At 49.3% G+C, this 27954-nt stretch overlaps 1 protein-coding gene across 1 annotated transcript in view; it reads right to left on the reverse strand.

Annotated features, from left to right (window-relative positions):
- Positions 1–27954, reverse strand: part of UAP1L1 (UDP-N-acetylglucosamine pyrophosphorylase 1 like 1) — a 292017-nt gene that overhangs the window by 46716 nt on the left and 217347 nt on the right. The window contains exon 7 of the mRNA XM_086921152.1: positions 9038–9223. Coding sequence (XP_086777278.1) covers positions 9038–9223 — 186 coding nt within the window. The remainder of the gene's footprint in view (positions 1–9037; positions 9224–27954) is intronic.

The following is a 27954-nucleotide window of genomic DNA, read 5'->3' on the forward strand; positions in this document are numbered from 1 at the left end:
CCCTATAATAAATCCCTCCCCATTCTTTACTTGACCAGTCACTCCCTATTTCTATTGCCCAACGCTTTTGGCTAGGTGTAGGTTCCGGGGGAGCTGGCTGACGGCATTGAATAGAGTTTGGAGATCAGTCTCCTATCTGTGGTTTTTGTGACCAGCCATTTCTCATAGTTTGTTAATCGGCAGCTAACTAGCGAAAAAGTAGTGGGATGGAGCAACCAGTGTTTTATCTGTAGATAGCACAGCCTTTCGGTCTCTGGTATGGCATAGTGTTGTCATAATTGTACGAAGGGAACAAGTCCCTCTACATCAAACATGTGCCTTGCTGCCCTACATGGTGTATTATGCAGCACTGCAAACGCTTTGCCCTCCAGGCCTGGGCAAAATCTCTATTCTGAAATAGGGGGGTCATGGGGGAGGGGAATGAGGTGAGGTAAGGTCTCTTCGAGTGGCAACCCTATCCCACACCTCCATCACTGTCCTGCTTTATCCTCTTTCAAAGATTGACATGTAATTAACCGTACCAACCTAGGGAACACAACTGCTAATTAATAAACATGGGTTCGCTCAGAATCGGATCATAAAATGGCTGCAAGAAGAGTAAAGGAAGCCTGGCAAGACATATGTTGATGGAAGTAAAGACCAGGCCTCCTACTACTTGTGCCTGCTCTGCCTCTTATTTTATAACTTATGTCATCTCTACATAATTGTGAATGTTTTGGTTGTTTAATATCAGACATGCTTCTTTGAGTGGCCATTCTGCAAACGAGGACATACCTGCTGCCCCCGCTGACCTGGATCGCTGCTCCTGGGTGGCACACGCTGTAAGGCTCCCCGCCGCTGTTCTGCACCATCTTGCGGCCGGAGGCTACAGCTCCCAGCAGGCTTTGCGGGCACTTCCGGTTTTCCGCCCTCATCGCGCCCGGAGGCGCTACTAAAGCGCAGACGCTTCCTCCGCGTTGCGGGACCCGCGCGGGACCAGCCGGGCTAAGCCCGGGCAAAGGGCAGGCCGTCTGTGGCCGTCCGAGGCCAGAGGAGGCTGGCTGGGACACCCCCCTTGACTCCCCCGAAAAGGTACTTTGTATTGAACTTTTCCTATTGGATTCATACCTGACCCCATTATTCGCTGATTGGACTGTCTGAAACGACCTGAATGTTAGGCTATAAACTTTATGTACTGACGAGAAGGGAAGTAACCATTTTGCTTGTATATTGGGATCTACAATAGGAAGAGTCCATATACCAGCTTGTCCGTGGAAGGCCTGCACCAGGGGATAGTGTAGCAAGTGTAAATAATTGCATCCCCCCGTGGTGGTTTTTATTTTTTTATGACTGTCTAAACCACCGAAAACGCGCTCGACCACAAGTAAAGCACACTTACCTTGTACATCTGATTCTGCAGGCTCAGAGCCAAGCGCAGTCCTGTCTCGCAAATCAAAACCCACTGCCATTGACTTGATGCTGAGGAAAGTCTCAGGGGAGATTGAGCGTATGGAGAGGAGTCTGTCTACCTCCCCAATACCTATCCTAGTTACACCCACACAACCTAGGGACCTAAATACATCAGAAATTTCTCAAACTGAGATACTGGGAAACTCAACTGAGGGTATCCCCTGTGCCCAGTTGGTAGCAGAGACAGGGACAGACACCACTAGGGACAGTAATAAAGCTACATGCAAAACACCCAAACAACGGGGCGGCAGAAAGGGCCAACCCAGAAAAAACAAGATGTGGCTCAATGAGTAGAGCGGCAGACTCTGATGCAGAGGTCTAGCCCGGGACCAGGGTTCAATTCCCCGCCTCGGCGGGTCTTGGGCTCAAAATTCCACGGACCTGATAATTCTCGCCTCTGTGCCTATTCCAATCATGGAGTCCCAATCTGCAACTCTGGGCAATAGCTTGCTTAATCTCCACAACGGCCACCACAACGCTATGGATGCCTGGCCTCCACCTTGGGGGTTCCCAGGAGTGGACGCCTCACAGGGAAAGCCAGGATGGGTTCCACAGCGGTATTCGTACAAGCGCCTTGAGACCCTTGCGGGTGAGTAGTGCGCTGTACAAGTATCAATTTACATTACATTACATTACAAGCCAACCGTAAATGCACTTCGCTCAAAAGACAATAATGATGTGATTACTGTAGAAGTAGCACCATCCCACACAGGTCCACCAGTATGGATGGACGAAGTAATTGGAGACCTCAAAAAACACCTTGAAGCCCTTATCATAAGCCAGATAAAACCTATCATTAGCAGGCTTGATAAAATTGCGAACGAACTGAGTAAACAGGGAAAATTAAAGGGTCCCACAAGTATCACAGACCCTATTCAACCAACCGCTATGCCGGTCGGTCAAACGGTGGGTAAAAATAATTGCGTCAGTAATGCCCAATGTACCATTGCACAAGTACATGATCTCACAGAGGGAGGGAATAATCAAAAGGAGAGCAATAAGAACATAGATAAGGCTCAACAACACATACGTACGCAAACCGAGATCTCATAACCCAAGATCTGTCTCAAACAAATCAAATAGGTCACCCACCGATTGATAGACCAGAATACTTCCCATCTCACATAAACTTGCCCCCTGAAGCATGCCCTTACGTTATTGTCTTTGCTGGGGTACCTGAACTCAGGGCTGCTGAGAGAGAAATACACTCAGAACTGAAAAATAAGATCATTAAATGGCTGAATATACATAGGCCTTTAAAAAGTGGGGAATGTGGGGAGATTATTCATGTAAGACGAGCTAACTGGCTAGGTGGGAGAAGAAAAGACATTACAGGGGATTGTATCGTGGTGAATTTTAGGGACACCAATTTAGTGGAATATATTCTAGGTAACCCAAATAGGAATCAGACCAGTACTATACGCACCTTGCCATTGGGATATTTTTACCCAAGGAAACGGTTCCATCATGCTCAGTCCCATTCTAACCGTAGCATAGGATGGGCACCAGCCAGACAATGGGGAAGAGTGCATGACCAAATAGGTAATTTTTCACCAAACCTAGATTATCCCCAGTGGGTAAACAGATTCAGCCCGCTACAATCTCTCAAGGAGAACGACTGACTACCCCCACTAGGAAATAGCCCAGAAAGGGTGGGCACAAGTGAGGGAACTCAACACAACGAAAAGGGGAACAGGGAAAGTTACGAAGCAGAGAGATCGGAAGAACCCAAAACAATAACGGGAGGCGATGGGGACTATGGGGTGACACAGCTAAAGAAGTCTCCAGCTAAGTTAAATGACCAGGATCTCAATGGAGGCAAATCAACTAGGGCAGGGCTTCTTCTACTGTCTTGGAATATAGCGGGACGGGGGGGGGGGGACTAGGGGGGAGGGGGATTTGAAAATGAGGATTGGAGGAAGTATATCTGCGGCTTCCACATAATAGCCCCTACAGGAGACATGGGCGATTGATTCCTCACCCTACCAGTTAGAGGGGTACATATGTTTTTTTGTCCCAGACCAAGAGGGTAGATCGGGCAGAGCAAAGGGAGGGTTAGCCTTGTATGTAGATCTTGACTTAAAAGGCATATGGACACAACCACCCTAGACCTCACACACTCTCCAGGCAGCGTCATTCCAAGTGCAAGGACTGAGGTTGTCGATATTACATTTCTACAACTCAGGGCCTGTAGATGGGAATAACACAGTTATTCAGGAACTAGAGTGTAGATTAAACCAAGAAACTGAGCAAAGGAAAGGGGGTGGGGAACCAATTGTCCTGGTTATGGGGGATTTTAACTGTCACCTCTGTCCAAAACTTTTCCCTGTAAGCCCGCAATGGTCATCCTGCCCGATAGAACGTGGACCACACTTTGAACATAATAAGGAGGGCACTTCATTAATGAAACTACTAGACATCTATGCCCTCACACACACAATAGACTTGGTGGCCCTGGGACAAGATGGTATGCTTATACCCACATTTAAAGGCAGAGGTTGTTCATCTATTATAGATTTTATGATAATATCTACCTTTGCTAAGGGACAGGTAAAAGAGGTGAGAACGGATTGGTGTACTTTTAGTGACCACAATCCCCTAACTCTTGAAATTATATATAACGGTCTCTCAGTAAGGAATGATCTTGCAGATACTGAGGTGCGGCCAACGGATCAGGGGAGCCTATTAAAGTGGTCAAAAATGTATGCCCAGGAATTCTATAGAACCCTAATAGTAAAAGGCAATAATCAGATTCAAGCTTGCTTAGAACCCACAGTGGAGGGAAGCGAGGTGGTATCAGCGTTTGAGTGTTTAACCACTCTGGTTGACACTTTACTGAAAACTAAAGGACCCACAAAGGAGTTATCACAATCACGATGGTTCGACTCTAGTTGCTCTCGGGCACTGAGAGACTTAAAAAGCGGTCTTAAAACTGTTCCGAGAGACAAGCATAAAATAGCCCGCTGCAGACAATTACAAAACTAAGGTCAAACAAAGGAAGATCACGCTCCAAACAAAAGTATGGGCTGATCTGAGGGAAGCGGGCGAAAACAGAGACTATAATGAATTCTCGAAAATTATCAATAGGCCGTGCTTCCAAGACAGTAGTGCTACTGTTATTAGCACTAATATACTTCCCGAGCAGTGGGTGAACCATTTTAAGGCCCTTTATAATCATCCCTGCGACACAGTCTCGGCAGAGGTTTGGGAAGGGGTCAGGCCTACGAAACTAAAATTTTCTTTACAAGAAATCATTGAGGCCATTCAAGGTCTGACGCGAAATAAGGCCCCAGGGCCTGATGGCACGCCACCAGACCTCTACCTAAGCAACATTGATCTCTGGGCTCCCATAATGACCAGGGTACTAAATGTAGCCATAAAATCCGGACTCCCACGATCTTGGTCTACAGCATTAATTGTCCCTATCTTAAAGAAGGGGAGTAGGGACAATCCTCAATGCTATAGACCAATATCGCTTATTGATGTATCAGCCAAATTATTGGGTAGGGCGGTTTAAACGCCTTACAGTATGGACAGAAGAACATCATACCTTGGCAGATACACAATATGGATTCAGATCGGGTAAATTAACCAGCGATCAATGCCTCAACCTTTACCTATTAGTTGCTAAATATACAAAAGCTAGCAATGGAACAGTTTACATGGGATTTATGGACTTGGCTGCGGCTTTTGATAACGTGAACAGGAATAAACTCTGGGCCTTGATGAGCAACCTGGGGATTGATCTTATAAACATCCTAAAAGAATTACATTGGAACACCACTGCTAAGGTCCGCTATAGCGCAGGGGGGGGGGGGCGGTGGGGGTGGGGGGGAGCACTGATCCCGTCCCGTGCACTAGCGGAGTGAGGCAGGGGTGTATCCTTGCTCCCTTTTTATTCTCATTGTACATTTATGACCTAGAAAGAACACTGGTCGCCCTGAACACTGACTGCCCCAAAGCAGGAACGCGTCACATCCCAGTACTATTGTACGCAGATGACGCGGTCCTGCTGGCACGAACAGCATTGAGCTTGCAGTATCTGGTTGATGGATTTGTGAAGTTCATGGATAATTTAGACCTGACCGTGAACCTGAGCAAATCCTTTGGGATGGTGGCGGGCAAAAAACCCTCCAAGAAATATGCATTTAAAATAGGGGACCACATTTTAGAAACCGTACCCACCTTTTCTTATCTGGGTCTACTATTCGATGGGGAGATTAAGATGGATTCCTTAATTGTGGATAGGTGTAGAAAATTGGTTTCTGCAAACGGTGCGATATTAAACTTCGCCCGTAGGCTGGGTCGCTGGTCACCAGAACAAATAATGAATTTATACAGCGCCGTAAGCACTGCAAAGGCTATCTATGGGGCAGAGGTCTGGGGTTTTAGGGAGGCAAAACAATTAGAAGTAGAGGAAGACAAATTCCTCCGTGGTATTCTGAAAACACCACAGAGTATCCCAGCAGAAATTGCACAAACTGAGCTAGGGATCCCACATATCACTGAACTGGTAAAAGTGAGACCTATCCTAACGTGGCTCCGTATCTGGGTAAATCCGGAGCTGGAACGAAGTAGGATAATAGTCAAAGACTGCTTACAAAAAGATGAGTGCCTTCAAATTCCATGGCTAAATTATGTCAAGGACACATTAGGGAGTATAGACCAGCAAACGCTTTTCAGCGACCCAACTCTGATCACTACTTCTTGTAAACACCAGATCAGAAAACTGCTATTAGAAAAATATGAACGGAGCAGATCAACCTATAACTCATTAAAAAAATCTGTAGCAGCTTATCGCCTAGTAAGCAATGGGGAAGGTATGGAACCTTATCTATTTCTGATGTACAATCAGCAAGATAGATTTTTAATGTGTCGTTTTAGGCTCAATTTGTTACCTAATATTTTAGCTTATCCCTCTGGTGAAGTAGTGTGGCTCACTGTTTAGAGGCGGCAGACCCGAGAGCAGAGGACGGCCCGGGACCAGGGTTCGATTCCCGGCGCGGCAGGTTTCTGTACCAGGGTCAGCGGACTCGATAATTCTCTCGCCTCGGTGCCCACTCTGATCAGCGATCACACTCGGCAACTCTGGGCACTAGCTTGCCTCATCTTCACTAACGGCCCCACCAGACCGCCGGGGATGCCTGGTCTCACCCTGGAGATACCCATTAAGGGACTATCTCTCAGGGAAGCCAGGAAGGGTTTCGCAGCGGTCGAAGCGCCTTGGGACCCTCCGGGTAAGTAGTGCGCTATATAAATGCCTATACATACATACATACATACATACATACATACATACCTTAACAATTGAGCAGAAGGGTGGCTGCGACAATAGGTCTCCGCAGGACACCCTTCATTTTGTACTTATGTACATTTTAATCGATTCCCTCAACGTAAATTTCTTGTGGATATTTTAAAAGAGTTAAAATTCCGTCACGCTAAGACTGCATTACTTTTTCTGCAAAAAGCAAATGATATGCGCACTTTATTCTCTATAATGAGTTTTTTGAAAGTAGCAGTAAAACTAAGAAATACGAGAGGCTGAGTAACATTGTACAGAATATTACACGTTTTAATTGTATAAAATTTGTTTTTAATGCATTTAGGGTCAGAAATGTAATTGATGATTTTGTATAAATGAATTTTTATGATGGTTTTTAATCATCGAAATAAAGAATTACTGAACTGAACTGAGTGGACAAGTAGTCCCATTTTGCAGTCATGTGACAAAGGTCACTTGCAGAAGGACTGGAAGCTAAACTCTCTCAGTGAGCACAATCTATAGTTTCCCAGTGAGTGGCACAATCAAGTTTACAGTGAACTACATTTTCCCTGATAAGCTGAATATCCTACTCGATCTCCAACATGAAGAGTTCACCCTACTTTTCTGGGCCTCTATTCATTCTTCTACAATATGTCAGTTTGTATTTATAATTTTACTGGCATGACCATTATTCTTTTTTTTTCTCTTCAAATAGACTGTTTATTCATTTAGCCAATCAAGTATATGGTATTGCTTTCTGGCACGCTTTCAACCAGAGTTGAATTACACCTCTAAATAATCTCTCTGCCGGATCCATAACGGACCTTCTTACCCTGGAGTGAAATGGTGGAACATCAAACTTGGAGAATCGCAGAGATATGCTGCTTTTGCTGGTTATTGGATTGATCCAATGAAACATTAAGACTTTCACTGGACTACTGCTTAGGTAGGGAAACCAGGGTTAAGAAAGACTTCAACTTCGTGTTTTACTTTGTCTTGATTTCTTGCTCTTTTCTCCAACAGTCTGAGCTTTGAATCTCCCCATTTTTTGCATTTCATCCGAATGAAAACCAAAGTGCATCACGTAAGAAAACTGTGAATTGACTGGATGGGCTGTTAAAAGTTAGTGATAGTTTAAAGCACATCTTTCCAAACTGTGTGGCGCGACATGTTACTGTGTCGCGTCCCATACGTAGGTGTGTCACGCGTGGGATATTTCTGCGGAAGTACATGGCGTCGGTGCACCTTGCACTTGAGGAGCGACCGGGATGTTAATTAGAGGTCAGTCAAGTGCCTCCGAGCAACTCAGTACCGCCATCCTAGTATCCAGGAACGTAATCAGAGCGGCGCATTCACCCCATCTAGAGTAACCCTGGGCGACACGAAGAGGCTTACCGCGTGTGCAGTGCTCTCGCTCATGAAGGCGTCCAGGCGCTCTCCAGTCAGGCCTCCTTGAGACGTGCTTTAGGGCGTGTCTTGCGGGAGGCGGCTCCGTGGCTAATCTCTGGTTCTGCAGGCCCCTTGCGGCGACTTCCAAAGGGGAGGCACAGCCCTCGCAATGAATATTAATATACTGGTGCCGTTTTCTAAATGCACTCCTGTGGTCTCCGTTGTTTACGCAGTTAAGAATCCACATGGCACAGAATCCTTCCTAGGTAGGAAACATCTTCAGACCCTCTCGTTAATGGCTGCAACAGGGGAGAGGATGTGTCCTAACTGCTAGAGCCGAGAATCCTGTGACAGAGAGCAAGGAGAATTGTAGTCGTTTGTTTTGTGTGAGTGAAGTTGTGTGTGTGGGGGGAGTTGTGTGTGTGTGGGGGGAAGTTGTGTGTGGGGGGGGGGGGTTGTGTGTGTGGGGGGGGGGGGGTTGTGTGTGTGTGGGGTTGTGTGTGTGTGGGGTTGTGTGTGTGTGGGGTTGTGTGTGTGTGGTTGTGTGTGTGTGTGGGGGGGGGTCGTGTGTGTGTGTGGGGGGTCGTGTGTGTGTGCATGTGGGGTTGTGTGTGTGTGGGTGTGGGGTTGTGTGTGTGTGGGTGTGGGGTTGTGTGTGGGGTTGTGTGTTACACAGTTAGGGGCCTATTTACATGCCCCTTGTGCCGCCGGCGCATCAATTTAATCATGCGAACCATCCCCCTTAGATGGTTCGGGCTCACTCGCTGCGCTAACTCGCGTTACAGTGTCCCTGAATTTTTTTCCGCAAAAAGGTGTGTCACCAACATTAAAAGTTTGGAAAGCTGTGGTTTAAAGATTAGAAGATTTGCATATCACATGGGAATATGTAACAAAACATGAATCTAGTACATCATACATCATTCAAGGCTTACTTACCTGCATTTGTCGGAAATCCTGGAACCATTTTTATCAAGAAACCTGGCTCCAGCACAGACTGCCCATCTGTAGTGTTGTGAAAGCAAGGCCCTTCGAGCAGTTGTTGGTGTGTCTTTATCTGCAGTATCCGCATTCTTCAATGGAGAGAACTCCTCTTCTCTCAAGACTTCAAATGCAACAAAGTGCCTGTGGGAAGAAGTTGAAATTGCATTTTCAAATGGAAAAATTTAATTTACCTTTGAAAATAGGTCTCAATAACTGGCAATGTCGACATATTAGCTTAATTGTATATATTATCTGAGGATCTGAGATTACAAATAAAATAAACAAAGCTGCTGATTTTAAAAATATACCAATAAGGGCCCAATTACAGTGAGAAGTCACCACTCCTGGGACCTGAAGGCACCATGTGACTTTTCTTTGAAGAAAAGATTACACCATAGTTTGAATGAGGAAGATTTCCTATGCCACTCTACAAGAAAATCATTTTACATGGGCATTTTTTTCCACAGCAGATAGAGTTTCCTAAGATAAAAGTAGAGGGCAACACAGGGACAACCATATGGATTAAAGAGTGTATGAAGCAAAGACCACTTACATACACATTTTCTACCCAGAAGTCACACTCTTTAAAGTCCGTATCCAAACAATATTTACAGAAGGAGTGGCCAGATAACTAAACATCAAGTTGAATGTAAACTTTGACTGCTGATGCAGCGCTCCTACATCTGGCTTAGGGAACAATAGGAAATATGTTTTATTTAAGATTATGGACTACTTGTCAGGATATAAAATTCATTTTTGCAAATATAGATTTCAGTTCACCTCAGCATGTCTGGCCACAAACATGTTTTCTTTCAGACCTCTTTAGTCTATTGTCAATAATGACTGAGCCCTTTCAGTATCAAGTGCTTGCAAAAACCTCATCGTGAAAAAAATACAATGCTGCAAATCATCAGCCTACAAAAATAATTATTTGCTTCTTCTGAACAGATATGCTGAGCCCCTCTGGCCATGGAGTTTTGCTCTAGTGACAAAGGTCTGAATTAAAGCACAAAAGTCTGCAATGTAATCAAGTTCACAGTGCAGTAAAAGAACACTTTAAAGTCAGATACATACCGTATTTTCCGGCGTATAAGACGACTTTTTAACCCCTTAAAATGTTCTGGAAAGTCGGGGGTCGTCTTATACGCCGGTTACTAAAAATGGCGGTATTTTTTACATAGCGCGGACTTCACTCGAAGGTGTCAGACCGCGTCTCAATTGAAATGGGTGCCGCTTAGGGAACTCCAGCACACAACAAAGAACGTAGGCGGTCTTGAAAATAAATTACGGTACTGTTACGGTACCACAGGCTGCTAATGAGCAGAGCAGAAGTACGAACGTTACATGTGCAACACGATATCAGCCCCTCGCCAGCCAGAGGCAACTCAAACACTGCGCAAGCTTTAAAAGAAAACAAATGGCGCCGTGAACCCTACCTGGACTGCAGCTGCACATCCCCCAGGCAGACGAGGCGCTCCTCCACGTGTGCTGATCTCTCTCTCCTTCCGCAATTCTTACGCTCATCGGAAGGAGAGGAGCGTCAGTACCACATGATCTCCTCAGTCCATGGAGATAGAAAGGGGACTGAGGACGTTAGGAAGTGGGGGTCGTCTTATACGGCGAATATATCATGAAACCTACATTTTGTCCATGAAAGTAGGGGGTCGTCTTATACGCCGGGTCGTCTTATACGCCGGAAAATACGGTACATACAACTTGGAGCTTTGGTGGAGGTAAACATGGACTTTAAGAGACCAAGAGTATGCAATAAGCCCAGCCACCCTCACCCGTACAGAGTAAAGGCTTGCTTTGTAAGAAGAACAGGTTATCCCAGAAAGGAACCTCCTATGGATTAGAGTTAAAAAAAAACTCAACTGTGGCATGTTTTCAGAAACAATACAGCTAAGGGGATGATGAAGACTACAATTTTTACTGATCGCACTCCATAGGTAAGGAAAGCGTGCCTCCTAAAAATTCCTAGTTTCAAGAATCCTGTGAAAGCAAAAATGTAAAACAAGCATTGGAAATGCAATAGGTCTCGCATTAGGAAAGTTTGAGCAATTGGTATTGTAAATGACACTTTTTTTATTTATGTGTTGGTTTTGAAAATAGCAAAAGTAATAGCTTTGTCAGTTACAATGTCAATAGTTTGAACTTTCGCAAATTTGACACCTATAGCATTTGTAATGCAATGTGTGTTGTCTTTACGTGACTTAGATGTATTGATATTGCAAATAACAATGGCTTTAATTTTGTAAATAATTAATACTTAAATAAAATGTATTGTAATTTATAATGGCAATAGCTTAAACGTTTGTAAATTAATTTTGTGAAGATTATGTTCAGTGTATTTTATTGTGACGAAAATCCAAGAACATTGCATTTGCACCTGGTGGTGGATGTGGTGGTGGTGAGTGTGGTGGATGTGGTGGTGGATGCGGTGGTGGTGCATGTGGTGGATGTGGTGGTGGTGGATGTGGTGGTGGATGTGGAGGTGATGGTGGAGGTGATGGTGGATGTGGTGGATGTGGTGGTGGATGCGGTGGTGGTGGTGAATGCGGTGGATGTGATGGTGGATGTGGTGGTGGATGTGGTGGTGATGGTGGATGTGGTGGATGTGGTGGTGGATGTGGTGGATGTGGTGGTGGATGCGGTGGTGGTGGTGGATGCGGTGGATGTGGTGGTGGATGTGGTGGTGCATGTGGTGCATGTGGTGGTGGATGTCATGGTGGATGTGGAGGTGATGGTGGATGTGGTGGATGTGGTGGATGTGGTGGTGGATGCGGTGGTGGTTGTCATGGTGGATGTGGAGGTGATGGTGGATGTGGTGGTGGATGTGGTGGTGGATGTGGTGGGTGTGGTGGATGTGGGTGTGGTGGATGTGGCGGTGGATGTGGAGATGATGGTGGATGTGGTGGTGATGGTGGATGTGGTGGTGGATGTGGTGGTGGATGCGGTGGTGGATGCGGTGGATGTGGTGGCGGTGGATGTGGTGGTGGATGCAGTGGTGGTGGTGGATGCGGTGGTGGTGGTGGTGGATGGGGTGGTGGATGTGGCGGTGGATGTCATGGTGGATGTGGAGGTGATGGTGGATGTGGTGGTGGATGTGGTGGTGGATGTGGTGGTGATGTTGGATGTGGTGGTGGTGGATGCGGTGGTGGTGGTGGATGCGGTGGTGGATGTGGTGGTGGATGTGGTGGTGATGGTGGATGTGGTGGTGTTCAGTGGGAATTTGCCGGACAATTTACATTAAGATGTTTTATACTTCATGGACATTTTCAGGGTTGTCTTTGCTTTGTTGTGAAAACTAAAGGGCAGACTCTAAAAGTATCCGATTGCAGGCGAGGAGCCCTTAACGCTGGGGGCCAGGAGCCCCTCCGGGTTCTCATAATAATCAGCCACGGATCAAAGCAGCGCCTGGGCGGAAAACAAAGAACCCCGTGGAGACCTCCAAGCGCCTTTGATTTCAAGCAATGCCTGCTGCAGGGGTGGGCCCGTTGCGAACAGCATGGCGGAATTAATTCAATTCAATGGTGTGACCAACAGTGATGGGGAGGGGCAGGGAGGGAAGGGGAGGGGGCGAAGGGGGCAAGGGTAAATATGGACATGGAGGGGGTCGGATGAGGGAAAGAAGAGAGGATATTGAAGGCAGGGACGAATGACGTGTTTAGAAGAGAGAGGAAACGAGAATCGAGGGCTGAAGTGAGGGGGAGGAGGAAGGGGATGAAAGGATGCTGAAAGGCGGAGTAGGAGTAGAGGTTACGAAAAGAATGAAGGAAAAGAGGTCAAGCAAAGGCATGAAGCAACTGAAGGACAGAGGGAAGGCAGAGAGGGGGGGGGGGAGGAGAAATGCGACAAATGTTTTTTTTGTTATACTTTATATTTGCCTGGTTATATACATATATACAAGCATGTACTCCGTTAGTGTTCAGTGGGAATTTGCCGGACAATTTACATTAAGATGTTTTATACTTAATGGACATTTTCAGGGTTGTCTTTGCTTTGTTGTGAAAACTAAAGGGCAGACTCTAAACGTATCCGATTGCAGGCGAGGAGCCCTTAACGCTGGGGGCCAGGAGCCCCTCCGGGTTCTCATAATAATCAGGCACGGCAAACCTTTTGGTCAGATTGGGAAATTAAAACAAGTTAAAACGGTGAGCCACCGTTATGAAAGTAAATGCGCACATGGTGTACTGCAAATGAAAACAAGCAGCTCATTAGGAGTGGTGGGGGCGGGCACAGAGAGACAAGGGGGGAGTGGATGCTGGAGGGGGAGGTGTGCTGGGAGAGAGAGTGGGGAGGGGGCGGAGCGGAAGGAGCGTCGTGAGGGGAGAGAGAGTGGGGAGAGGGCAGAGGGGCATGTGCACGCGCTTTTAAGCTCAATGCGCATGCGCATTGAGCTTAAATTTCACGGGCACTGCAAGGAATCGCCACGATTCCTTGCAAGTTAGTTAAAGAGTGTTTAAGCCCCCATAGTCTCGCAAGCTCGATGCGCATGCGCATCGACAGGCGAGACCTAAAAACAATATGTACAGGAACAGGGAGCGTGTACCTATCTACTGCCCGTCCACGCTGGATGCAGTGTGCAGACTGACAGAATTCGCAACCAAATTAAACGCCATGGTATTTGGAGAATCTCTCAGCTTGTTTATTTGAAGGCGGGGAAGGACATATTAGACACTTCTGCATTGCACCGAATTGCCTTTCCCTTGTTAAGATCTCATTGGGCCTATCTCCCGTTTCAGCAGGCGTGTTCCAGTCAGGGATTGGATAGCAGAAGATGACGCCCCTGACAACAAAGGTGGAGTTGGAGAAAAATCTAATAAAAAAAATAAAGTGTACGTGGAAAGAGGGAGGCAAACGTCACATCCCCTCCTTCACTGCTAGTGACAGTTTAAACTGGGCAGACATGGACATTTTTAAATAGCAGCAGAGCTAGAAATAAATTGTGTCGATCTAGGGGCAGGTTAGTAAGAAGAGGGTGAGACCAGGTGGCGCTGACCTGTTCCCATATACCTCGCCTCCCCAAACTACGCGCTGGGCGAGCTTAAGTTAGCTAGTGTTACAACATACGGGTACTGGATGGCAGGATCCGACACGGGGCGGTGCGAGTTTTTTGTTTGTCAGGTGGACACCTGGGAGGGGAGGGGCAACCGTGAACAAGGGAGAGGGTACTGAGCGGGGCCTTTACCTGCTCGCGCTGATAAAGTGTGAGAAGCGGTGCCAGTCCATAGAGGCGGATCGTGTAATGCCAGGACAAGGTGGCATTCAGAAAAGCTGTGGGGAAAGCAGAGAATGCCAGCTCGGCGGGACAGAGTTTAGTCTGCCTGCGGGATGGCAGGGGAAGTCAAGATTATTTAGGGAGAGGTATTTGTAGCTCGGGACCTGGTTCAAGCAGCTGTAGGGACCACCAGCAACCAGGTTTGATGTCCTTGCGTGGCAGGCCGCATTGTTTGGGGGAGCACGTTTGGGTGAGGTGGCGAGCCTGCAAGTATATTGAAGTTACAGTAGGAGAACGGGGTGTGTTTGCCTGTGCTGGATTTTATTCATGCAGTCAGAATTAGAACGGTCGGGCAACTGATGTATGGGATCCTGTTAAATAGCGGGGGTAGAAATAGTAATGTCTGTGAGGCCAGAAGCAAGCATTGGAAACAGGGCGTTAATTACGGGTGTTCTGTGGCACGGGATGTCCTGGCACCAGTGGTCATGACTCTTTCTGCTGGTAGGAGCTCGCTGCCAACGACAGACAACAGTGACAAGTAACAAACAGCCCATACTTGATGTTATGCAAGACATCTGAGGGATTCGCTTGTCATTGGTGTGGGCAGGCACAGAGTTCTGCAATAATGTGTGAAGCCCTCCTTCTCCGTCTAAGGCAGGCAGCACTGGTAGCTCCCCCTTGTGCCTGGCACTCTATTCCAGGACAACCACCAGAAAGTTTAGGTGTGCCTGTTGGCTCGGACTACAGAAAATAAGAGTAGGCAGCCTTTAGAATGCTTTTCGATGACGGCAGCCAATGTCGTCCCAAGCTGGAGACTGGACTGCAGTAAGCCACCAGGCGTGTGGTAGGTAGCGATGATGAACCCCAAAAGATTTCGCCGTCTTTGGCTGCCCGATCCGAACAGCAAACCCTTCGTGCTTGTCTCCTCTCCAGATCGCGAGGAGCAGGCACAGACAGCAGTGCCCCCTGCTCTGTGGCAGGCAACAGCACAGCCCTCCCTCTCCGTCCGCCTGGCTCCGCTGCTCTGCTGTGGGGTTGGCGCAGGCTGGAGCCCGCTGGCTGATTGGAAGAGAGGGGGAGGCAGAGCAGAGAGAGCGGGATGGAGGGGCGGGGGAAGAGCCGCTCTCTGCGGGGACTGGAGCCAGTCCACGCCCGGGGCAGCAGCGAGCCCGCAGAGCTGGAGAGCAGACAAAGCAGCCACAGGAAGGGGGAAGGGAGGGCGAGCGAAACCGAAGCGAGGAGATCCAGCACAGAGAGAAAAGGGGCGATCCAGCACCCGACGGAGAAACATGGGTGAACTAGCACTGTGCTAACTAGTCGAAGGAAAACCCGGCACTGAGAACCGGGCAGGGTAAAGAAAAGGGGACCCAGCAAGAGGATAAATAAACGGAGACCTCGCAAAACCGAGTTAAAAAGGGGAGAACGATATATCAAGCACCGGAGGTAAAAAGGGAGAAACATCGCGAAGGTTAAAAGGGTAAGATTTAGTAAAAGCGGTGCAACTTTGAGTAAGAATAGATCATCCAGGGCAGCTAAAGGAAAAAAATGTGAGCGGGCGCCGAGGGTAAAAAGAATTGAGATTCCCCGTAACAGAGCTAAGGGAAAATCTAGATTGAGAGCAAGCGAGAACCAGCACGGTATTGCGAAGGGTGATCCAGTACAGAACTGGGGAGACCAGTAGCGGGGTAAAGTTACGGGTGTCTAGCACACAATTAAGAAGGGGGATCTTGCACACTACTTGGAAGGAAAGCAGTAGCGCAGGCGGAGGACGCAGGCAGCGGAGCAGGGAGTGGATGCTGGAGGGGGAGGTGTGCTGGGAGAGAGAGTGGGGAGGGGGCGGAGCGGGAGGAGCGTCGTGAGGGGAGAGAGAGTGGGGAGAGGGCAGAGGGGCATGTGCACGTGCTTTTAAGCTCAATGCGCATGCGCATTGAGCTTAAATTTCACGGGCACTGCAAGGAATCGCCACGATTCCTTGCAAGTTAGTTAAAGAGTGTTTAAGCCCCCATAGTCTCGCAAGCTCGATGCGCATGCGCATCGACAGGCGAGACCTAAAAAACATGCAGAAGGGTTGGGTAAGAGTAAGGGATATGTCCAGATGAGACAATATACTTCACAAATACTGAAAGGCAAAAATAAACGTAGTCTAACAGTTGACACTGCTTTACAGAGATCTTGTTGTTACAGTGACAATAATAAAAACAAGCAAATCCTTAAAATAGCTGCCCAGGAACTTTTTATCATTACGAGATGCACATGTAAACTGAGAACACATGAAAAGGTGACCCATGTAACATTCAAAACAAGCGACTACATAACTCCCATGAAAGTAACCCTACCATAACACAAAAAAGTAAACAAACAAAAAAAAAGAGAAAAAACCCAACATTAACCTTGTTAGTTCACCTAACTTGCTTAATGCTCATCCAGATCTCTGGGAAAAAGCAAAATATCACTTACCCTATGATTGTTGGTTTGTAACTTGATAGTGCTATTGCATCATATGCTCTGTACACCCCTGCCATCTAGTGCTGGGCACCGACATTTGCAAGTCATTTTGATCAAATAAGTGTTTAGTCACGAGATGCCTGGTCCCTTCATCCACAACGTACCAAACGTGACAACCGGCCGTTTTGACCTGCAGATACTTTGTTTTGTCAATGCAAATCATTAGCACTCTTAACATCTAATGTGTGAAGTGCTATTTTTGTTGGCTGTGTGAGGAGGGAACTTGGCAACTATGGAAACCACCGTGGGGGAGGTACCCGGGATTAATCCTTATGATGACTATCTATTGAATTCAAGATTATTCTATCGTTAGAGCCTGTATATCACTGAATCTTCTTAGTGAAGTGATCACAATTAAAACAAAAAACACTGTCCAAGAAAGGTATTACATTGCACAAGATTGAAGTGGCTTAAAGGAGGCCCACTTGGCATGTAAGCACCACATTGCGGTTCCAGTAGGGACCAATGGTACTCCCAGAGGGATTACTATTTTTAATGCCCTGCATGAATGCCTTAATTATGGGCATTTTGAAGAGAGAAGTGTGTTCTCTCTTTTGCGTCAAAGCAGCAATTGCTGCTGAAAGTAAAAATATTGATGTGCATGTTAACCTCACCATTTGAAGGTGCAGGAGACAGCAAATTATTTCTTGCAAATAAGCCTTCTTACTCCGTTTATTGTAGCAGTAGGGTAAAAGCACTTCCATTTTGCAGCTTAGCTTGCCTGTGGATTGGCCTTGTAGGCCTACTGTAGTATTTACATACACTCCTGGTAATTTGAGATACCGAAAGATTCTTTTTTAAATCTACCGTGGGGTTGACGATACGGGCTCATGCAGAATCTTAAAAAATATCGGTATGTCGTAGTATACTCTTGAGCATAGGGAGATATCGTGCTGGCCTAAGAGTTGTGGAAAGAGTTTTCCCTCTATAGGCTCCTTATAAAGAGGTAACTGATGATAATTTGCAGCCCTGCCAATAAGCTGCTAAAATGTGGTGTCATCAGGAGGAGATGGCCTGGCAGGGTAGTAGTCGGGATCAGTGTCCCCTTGAGGGTCAATGTCATAGGCCGATCAAGGATCAGGGGCCTTGGGTGCATCAAATGCATCATCCTCTGTCCCAAATCCACCCGTGAATGAATGTGGGGACCCCTGAGGAATGAGGTCTAATGGATCACCCTAAGAGGTGAGGCGAAGAGGGCGAAGGTGGTGGAATGAAGGGTGATGGTGGAGGAGAAGATGGTATAGGAGGGTGCAAGGGACGGGTGATCTTGTCAGTCTTCCGCTTCTTGGTTGGCGCCAGCAGATTGATGGCCTCTCAAAAGGAGACTTTGTGCTTGGACGGAGTTGGCACGGAAACCAGAGTCTAGGCCAAAATGCACCCAGTGTGAGGCTGTATTTGGCCATGAGGGCATTGAGTTTCTCCTGCATCTTGTTGAGAATACCAGAGTCTTCTACCGTGCCAGTCCTGTTTCCGGAGACAAACACAGGTTGCAGACCTGGTAGAGGTCGGTCCGCGGGTACTTGTTGTGGCACTTCCGGCAGAAATGGAAAGGGATCCGTCCCATCAGCAGGGCAATCTATGGCAAAGCCAAAAGGAATAGAAAGACAGGTCCTGAAGGATAAGCCCCAGAGGGCCGCTGTACGAGTGTGTCGATACTGCAGGCAATAGTTTTCAGATTTCGAAAAACATAGGTGGAAAACATTTGATAACAATACTGGGGAGGGTAAGAGTGAATCACGTACCAAAAGGAGTGCAAAACTGTCTCGACCTCAAGCACACACATCCGAACCAGATGGCGGAAAGAAAGCAATCCAACAATTGAGTCGATGCCTATGTGTATAATCATCAAGAGTAGGAGTCACTTTACCTGCTGACTCAAAAGACTTTTTCGCAGAAAAACTACTTGCACACATCGGGACCCAACACTAGATGGCAGGAGTAAGCAAAGCATGTGTATCTACAGCCACACATGCCTCGAGCACTATTTTCAAAAGACCTTTTATTAGCTGAATACAGTTTACGTATGTAGTGTCCTGACAGCCACAGACACTATCACGGGGTGAGTGTCAGGACTTCTTTTATTGTACGTCCTTCTGCTTACAGGGTCATCGGCTAACTGCCTCACTTGTTCCCCGACTCCTTCCTTTCCGCCTGCCTTTATCTTGTCCCCGAGCAGGTCCTAGTGCCCCATACATTTCACATGGTTACATCTTCCCCCTCTGTAAAGAAAAAGAACAAAACCCACAACAGTACATCAGCTCTTCCTCTTTTCACATCACTGGACATCTCACTTACAGTTCTTCAATGAGGCGTGACGGTCTTCTAATGGTCAGTCTTGGACGCAACTGAATGTCGGGGTTATCGGGCTCTCGTCCGTCAGGGACCAGCAGTGACGATTGACCACAACCGGATGGCGCCCCCGCTCTTATATCCTCAGAGACTGGTTCAGCCAATAGTTCTCTGACACCGGGATTGCATTTCCTGAAGTGCGTTACATTTGTTTCGGCAGTGATCATAGTTCCTTTCTGCTTGGTGACCATCAACGGAGTCTCGCGGTAGCTGCAGTCAGTCTTTCTGCAATCAGTCTTGCTCGGTTGGTCTTGCCGCTCCAGCACCTAGTCCCTTTCCGGGAGTGAGACAGGGGTGGCTTTCCTACGGTCATCTGTGTACCTCTTCATCTTTCCTTTCTTTGTTCCGTCCACGGTGGCAATCTCTTCATGACCGGAGTCAGGATACATAGTACCCTCGGGTGAGTTCATCATGGGCGATCGAGTACGCACTGGCCTGCCCAGCATGAGGGTTGCCGGACACTTGCCCGTGGTGGAGTGAGGCGTATTTCGATAAGCTCGTAACATTTCGTTGAGCACCGTTTGTGAATGTCGTCGGGTGAGCTCCGCTCGTTGAATAGTTTTTTGGACTGTGGCCATGAATTGTTCCGTCATTCCGTCCACCATTCTGTTGGTCTGTGGCCAGAGTGACGTGATTTTGCGATGTTCGAAGTTAATGTGTCGAGCAAACTCATCAAAGTCCTGACTGTTAAATGGGTGTCCATTATCAGATTTTACCACGTGGGGAATGCCCCATGCGGCGAAGACCTCACCAAGAACGGATATGATGTTGGATGCCTCGGTGGACGTGATGTTTTGCTCAATTGGGAATCGAGAATACTCATCCATAGCGACTCGGATGTATTGTCCAGATTTGAACAGCCCAACAAAATCAACCGCAACTTGTTGCCAGACCCCATTCGGCAGTGGAGACATTTGCAGTGATGCAGGAGGGTCTGGGTGGCTCACTAATTGGCATTGTGGGCAGTCCTTCAGTGTTAGCTCAGCTATTGGATCCAGTGTTGGAAACCAGACCCATTCTCTCAGTGCCTTTTTTGTAGCTACAATGCCTCAGTGACCTTCATGGGCCACATTGGTGCCTCTTTCCTGCAGTTGTTTAGGAATTTCTATTAGACTGTCTTGTGGAACTGGATCTTTGGCGGCGATCGACAATTTGTTGTGAATGTGTTTGAACGTAGACATCTCTTGGGTGTCAATCTCGATACCTCCTCCCTGGTCTTCTATGGGTCTCCCACTGTCAGTTTGTATTCGACGTTTGACCTCTTGCCGAGAGTTTAGTCACAGATCACTTCAGGCGGGACAGCGAGTGAGCTGTCCTGAGCCACCACAAAATGTATGTCCACGAGTTTTAGTTGTTCCCCCGTAGGTAGACTCAGGAGACAGTCAGCTTCAGGCCCCTCGATGACATGGATGTAGGCTTGGATGGTGCGATTCTGATAGGTCAGGTTCGTTGGAAACTTCCCAAGACAGGGAAGTGGCTTCATGGACATCCACGTGTACACTCGGACATGGGCCTTGCTCAGCTGGGGTGGTGTCTTCATCCTTTGATATTCAGCCACTGGAATGTAGTTGAGAGAAGCTCCACTATCCAGCACAAACTTGGTACAGTGAGGACCGATTTTGATGTCAAACCGTTGGTATCTCTTTAAGTGGTCGGGATCCGCCACCAGGCATATATATATTCGTAGCTGTCCTGTGAGATGGGTGACAGCGATCTGGACTCTCTGACGAGGAACGCCGAGATTGGTAGTTCCGGCGGGAGTGGCAGCTGGAGTGTGACGATCCGGTGGACGAATCTCGGCGATCGTGCACCGCTTTAGCCTGATGGCGACTGCTTGATGGACGAAATTGTCTGGTGTGTTCTCGCGATTATCTTTCCGGGAAGTTCCACAAACACTTTCAAAATGATTATCCCTTCCACACTTCAGGCACCTCTGACCTAGTGCTGGGCACGTGCCCACATGAGGGAAATCATATCCGCATCTGTGACATTTGAGTTGGTGCTCCGATCTCTTATTGGTGCGACTTGAGCTTCTGCGTCGACGACTTGAGGGATGATGCGGTCTTCTGGATCTGGAGGAGCGCGCTTGTGGTGGGGAGCGTCTATGCACTTGTCGAGACTGCATCCTGAATGCCTGCTCAAGTTTCTCGCTTCTCCGGGCCTCCATCTTCTTCGCATGCTCGTCGGCTTGATCATCGACTCTCGTCCTTTCCTCAATCTCATAGTGAGTAATTTTTCTTAAGCAGTTTGCGTCTCAAGGGCTCTGACAAGCAGCCTTCTAGAATTCTCAATCGGAGGGCATTCTCCGTGGAAAAAGTATCAAACTCACAATATCTTCCTAAGCGTCTCAGATGTGTGATGAATACACCAATTTGCTCACCTTTCTCTTGGGATGCCAGGTTAAATGTATATCGCTCATAATCAACATTCTTTTTGTGCAAGAACTTGCGGTTGAGCGCTTCACAGACATTAGCGTATGAAGCAGCGGACGCAGCAGGCAGCTCTTTTATGTTCTGTCCAACTTCCTTACCTACAAGGTTCCTGAGAGCGATCAGTTGCTGTCCAGCATCAGTTGCATGGGACCCCTTCATGAAGTCGGTGAAATCTTCTAACCATTCTTGCCACCGAAGGCCCATACCCCCACCAGATTCAAGAGTGAGGGGCTCCGGAGGGCGCAGGAATGATACTCCCAACACACCCATGGGACCGGGCTCAGCGTTTTCCTGACGCGATCCAGGCATCGCGGGATCCCGCTACTCAGACACGTACTGACAAAGTCCTTTCTGTCAGTTCTTTTATTGGATTTGCCACTGCTTGTTTGGTATACTTCTTGCACTCGCCAATGCTTGTTGACTTGTTTCTGTACACTCACCAGTGCTTGTTTACGTTTTCATTACACATGCCAATGCTTGTTGATTATTTTCATTACACTCGCCAATGCTTGTTGACTTGGTTTCTTACACTCGCCAGTGCTTGCTTACTTTTTCATTACACACGCCAAGGCTTGTTGATTATTTTCATTACACTCGCCAATACTTGTTGACTTGTTTCCTTACACTCGCCATTGCTTGTTTCTTTGGGCACCGTGCATTTACCAGTGCTTGATGGCTTTTGGGCTCTCTGCCTGACCCCAAGACGGCCGCCGAAGATCCCGGACAGGGGATTGGACAAACCGCCTAACTCCAAGATGGCCGCCGCGAGAATCTCGTGGACGTCGAGATTTGGCTCTCTTCAGCCGGGGCCCAATATTTTTCACTCCAACTCCCCCGCACCGATCGTCAGTGCCAGTCAACACTCACCCTCTCAGAGAGTCGTCATCGTGGGAACACCAGGTAGGGGAGGGGCACAGCAGGCAGCTTCATGAGATTATTACAACGCCGGGGTGGGCTCCCGGCGAGCAGGCAGGTTTTGGTGGTCTAAACCCAGGATGGGCCACACATACACACACACACGGTGCAGCGGGGTAAGCTCCGGGCAAGTGGACACACCTCCGGACAGCTGGGGTGGGCTCGAGAGGACGCTTGCGCAGTTACTCCGCTACCACGCGGTCACCTGCCCACAATACTGGACGCCTACTCAACAGCTGGGCTTCCAGGGTTAGCCGTCCTCCTCACGCCGCAGGTTCCGTGGCCACCCTCGTCGCCAGATGTAGTGTCCTGACGGCCACAGACACTCTGGGTGAGTTTCAGGACTCTTTTATTGTACGTCCTTCTGCTTACAGGGTCATCGGCTAACTGCCTCACTTGTCCCCCGACTCCTCCCTTTCCGCCCGCCTTTATCTTGTCCCCGGGCAGTGCCCTATACATTTCACATTGTTACATCGTAGTATTAGTTTATGGAGTTGTGAGTCTAACCCAACACCATCTCGCTATGTAAGCATTGGACTACTTGACTTCGATATCCTTTGTGTTTACAGGAAGGGGTGGTCTGGGTGTCCAGTTTTGAGTTTTATAGTAAGGTTAAGACCTAAGACATCAGTTGTGAACGGTTCCGACTGTCAAAATCTGAGCCCAGTATCCCCGACTTTTATGGGACTCCTGAAAAAGTCCCTGGAAAGTCTTTATGACGCTCTGATGTGCCTCAGCAGCAGAAGGCAAGATCCCATTTCGTAAGAATATAAGCTGGGGAACCCGGTTCGAGTCTCGGCAACAATGCTTAACATTCTGTGATTCTGGGCAAATCACTTGATCTCCCTGTGCCTAACAAAAAAAATTAATGCGTCCATCTGTAACGAAGCTGGTGCTCATGTAAAGCCCTCTGATACCGGATATCTTCAGGTCTAGTTTGCGCTATATAAAAAAACTCTTAAAAAAAATAAAAATATATATATATATAATTTTTAAATGCAAGTTTGTTCCCGATTGCTTGCATACGATTTTGAAAAGGATATTAAAAAGGATCCAACCACAGTTTACAAATGCATGGAAACATTAAAGAAATGTAACAAAGAAAATCTTTTATCCTGACCACTAGGTACCCATGAAAGGAAAGAGTAGTAGCGCTGGAAAAAACATTGAAGTACCCAAACTTTTCACGCTAAGCTAAATGCCAATATTGCGTTCGGCTGGCAATATAAGCAACCTAAAAATGAATGGGTTGGGGGCGTGGCTTAGCTGGCCGACATGGCGGACGTGTGCTAACCAGCTCCGTCCAGCCCAGCATTAATCCGAAGATTATCCTGGCTCCCTCGGGCCTTTCTGAAGTTCTGGAGGAGGCATCTTGGTGCCGTTTACCTGTGGGGCGGTCCAGTGTGCAGCAGCAGCGTCTGGGAACCGCAGAGGCCGTTTCCACTTGGCGAGACCTGGTCTGCGATGGCGGAACCGGGGTGTAAAGTTTGGCGTGCCCTGGAGGTGGTGAGAGCCACGCGGCTGCCCGTGTGCGCCTGCAGCGACAGCTTGGGTGGCAGCGGTGATCTTCGTGGGGCAGGTCGCCCCCAAGGTTCTGACTCTGTGCCGGTGAGGAGGCGGGGGCGCCCCGGTCGGCGGGGAGGTTTGGCTGTGTTTGTACACCGCGTTGGGGAGTGAGGCCGGATCTTGAGGCCCCGGGCGCGGGTGGGCCCCTCCCTTGAGTGCTTGGTAGCTGGGCCTCTCTCGCTGGGACGTCGGGCCCTCCCCTGGACTGGTGCTGGTGTCAGGGGACCGGTGGCTATATCGGACCGTGGGGGGGCTAGTGTGAGGCCTTCGGGGAGCTGCCTAGACCTTTCTGTGATCCTTGGGGCCTGGTGGCGGAGGCGGCGCGTGGGCCCTGTGGTGCTCCTGCAGTGGGGGCTCTAAGGCATTTGTGGAGGTCGACCGGGCCTGGTGTGTGGCCCCCGAGGGGTGCCCTGGGACAGAGGCCAGAACAGAGCTGGGAGGAGCGGCGCGGCTGCAGGCAAGGACAGTGGATTGCAGAGGGACCCTTCAGCTGCGTGGACTTTGAGTGGTTGCGATGGCTCGCCTGTCGTGGGGCAGATCGGCCCTTGAGCCTGGTGGTACTCTGCCGGTGAGGGGCTGAGTGGAGGGGGAGCCCCGGCCTGTTGAGGGGCTTGGTGGCTCCTGTGCCTCACGTCTTTGGAGGCGACCTGCCGCTTGGGCCTCGGGCGTGAGCCTGCGCCCCCTCTCCAGCCGGTCCCACGTTGGTGGACGGCTGTTGCTGGGAGGTGTTCGGGTGCGCCTCCCCTCTCTCGGGCTGCTTCTTGCGCAGAGGGACCGGCGGCTGTATCAGGTCACGAGGGGGGGGGGGGGGGGGGCAGGGAGAGCCCAGTGGGTGCTGCCGGGCCAGTGGCTCAACTGGGGATTGCTTTGCTTCATCATTGGCCCTGGGTGTGGGGTCACCGGAAGGGCCCTGCCGCCTTGGTGGGACGTGTAGTTGGCGGACGGGTCGACGGGGGTCCTGAGGGCGGGCCGTTGCACCACCGGATAGAGGGCCCCGGCTCAGGGGTACCTTCCCTACCTAGTCTTCCTCATCGCTCCCTTCATCCCCCCCTGGAATCGGACAGAGTGCGGAAGTGACCTGCAGTGCATTGGAGTTGGGGCAGACCTGGTGTGTGTGCTGAGCTTCGACGTTTTTGGGTGCCCTGGGAGTCCGTGATAGGCAAACATGAGGGACAAGGGCAGCGGTGGTCCCACGAAGCACGATCCAATAGACAAATTCACCGGCCCGGAGCAGTGGGCAGTGCGGCTGAGGGAGCCCAGGAGGCTGTGCCCAAATACGCGGCCCTGATGGCGGCGATCGCCCAATCCAGGGACATGTTAGATGCCAAAATTGGAGCTGTGGGCGCGGATGTTACACTGCTCTGTCAAGACCTCCGGAACGCAGTATCGTGAATCATGGAGGCCGAGGCTCGCATCTCAGGAGTGGAGGATGTCGTCTCGGTTCTCAAGCAGAAGTTGACATTCAGAAGGGTCTGGCTCTCCGGGTCGAGGATGCGGAGGGACGGGCAAGGCGGAACAACCTGCGCTTTGTGGGATTTCTGGAGGATGCGAAAATGGCAAAATGGAGCGATTCCTCACTCAATGGCTGGAAAGTTGGGTCCCTCCGGATATGCTGTCTCAGTGCTTTGTCGTGGAGCGGGTGCACAGGGCGCTCACCCAGTAACCGCCGGTGGGGGCTCGTCCGCGGCAGGTGATTGCGAGGTTGTTGAATTACCTTGACCGAGACACTGTGTTGTAACAGGCCCGCGTCAAAGAGACCCTGCTATATGAAAATCATCATATCCTGGTGTTTCCGGACTATACCAGGCTGGTGCAGCAGCAGCGCCAATCGTTTATGGCAATGAAGGCCAGATTGAGAGAACTTAAGCTTCTGTACACCTTATTCTTCCCGGCTCGCCAGCGTGTTGTCTTTCAATCTCGCACCCATTTCTTTGACTCCCCGGAGGAGGTCTTCAAGTGGACTGATGAGACTGTGCGAGTGCGGGTAAATATGCCGCCCGGGCTGCAATCCGATTCATCACCGAGTGAGGGGCCATTGAAGAATCCCCGTGGACAGCGCCGGAGTGGGCACAGAAGATTGCGGTCCCAGAGGTGCTCCATGTCCTGTGGGGCCTCCTCTCGGGGAAACCCGGCTTCCCAGCATCAGCCGGTGGACCATGATTTTGTGCGTTGCATGGCGCCCAGATGTTTCTTCAACAGGACTATGTGACTTATTAAGTTTTCCGATATGTTGAGGGAGCCCCTAGGAGGGCTGACCCTCACCAGGTTGGTGTGTGTGGGGAATTGGCCTTCGGGCCATGGGCTGTGAGTTGGGGATCCATTGGTGGGTGCAGACTGTGCCTCCCCGTTGGGAGTATGGTGTGGTTACCGCCGCAACAGGTACTTCAATGTTTCTGAGGTATGGGGTGGGGGTTTTGTTGTGGGAATGAGTTCTGGTTTGGGGTTGCGGTTGAGCTTTTATACTATTGGGTCCTCCTGTCCATAGTACACCTTGTTTGATGACGGATGGCTAGAGGGTCAGTGGATGATCGGGTGTCTGCGGGCACACTCCGCGTAGTTAGCTGGAATGTGTGTGGGGTCTCGGACAAAATTAAGCATGGGAAGGTCCTGCGTCATGCCAGGAGGGTCGGAGCTGATATCCTACTACTGCAGGAGACCCACTTCCAAGGTCCTTTGCCTGCAGCATTATGGTTTACAGCAGGTCTAGGGGGATGGCGGTTTTAATCCATCTTAGGGTTCCGTATGTACATTCACAGCAATGGTTGGATGCACAGGGATGCTACGTCTTTCTTCGGGGTATGATTGGGGAGCATCCCATTGTGGTGGGTTGTGTGTACGTCCGTCCCCATTACAGTGGTCCTTAGTTGAGCGGCTGCTTTCTTTGTGGGCTGATATGCCAGATGTAGCCACAGTGGTCGGTGGAGACTGGAACGATGTTATGGACATGGGTAGAGACAGGCACAGGACAGGGGGGGGGGGCCCGAGCAGCACGCACCCCACGAAACTGCGCTCACTGGTTACTGGCCTAGATTGGGTGGACACCTGCCGACACATACATGGCGACAAGAGGGAGTATACCTATCTATCGGTGGTACATAAATCATTCTCTCGGCTGGACTACGTCTGACAAATGTGATGCCTGCTGGGATCCTCCCGAGGGGGCTGTTGGACCATTCTCTGGTATTTGTGGAGTTGCGGCTGGGTAGGGGGTGACAGCCCTTTCGCTGGCGATTGGTGGTTTGGCATTTGCAGAATGCGGACTAGGAGAGGCGCATGCGGGAGGCGATCGCAGAATATTTTTACAGCCAATGTGGGATTGATTTCTAGCGCGATGACGCTATGGGAAGCCCACGCTACGGGGTGGACATGGCGTGGTGTACGGAGGCCCACAGAATATGCAGGGACGAGTTGGTCAGGGCAGAGGTGGAGGCCCTTGAGCGTCGGAGCCGGGCGATGGTCTAGTGGTACGTCAGCTGCTGCAGGCACAACAGTCGTGAGCCTCTCTCCTGCTGAACGAGGCCCGTCAGGTCTGGCATGCGACAAGTAGTAGAATCTGCCAATGGGGAGACAAATCGAGTAACATGCTACATCGGCTCTGCCAGGGCGTGTTTCATCCACAAGCCTTTCCAGGGGTGCTAGATGAGTGGGGTGCCGCTGGTGATCCCCAGGGCTATAGCGGAGAGCTTCGCCACTTACTATGCTGATTTATATGAGTCGCAGGAGTCTCTACCTGAAGAGACGGTGGATAAATTTATTGCGGACCTCCCGCCCAAAGCGGTGTCTGATAATGCACGCCAACGGCTAGAACTCCCCCTTTCGGTGGAAGAATTGGGCAAGGTCCTGGGAGAACTCAAGACGGGGAAGGCCCCAGGACCCATGGGTCC

The sequence above is a fragment of the Lissotriton vulgaris genome, chromosome 5 (genome assembly GCF_964263255.1).
Source record: "Lissotriton vulgaris chromosome 5, aLisVul1.2, whole genome shotgun sequence".
Lineage (NCBI taxonomy): Eukaryota > Metazoa > Chordata > Amphibia > Caudata > Salamandridae > Lissotriton > Lissotriton vulgaris.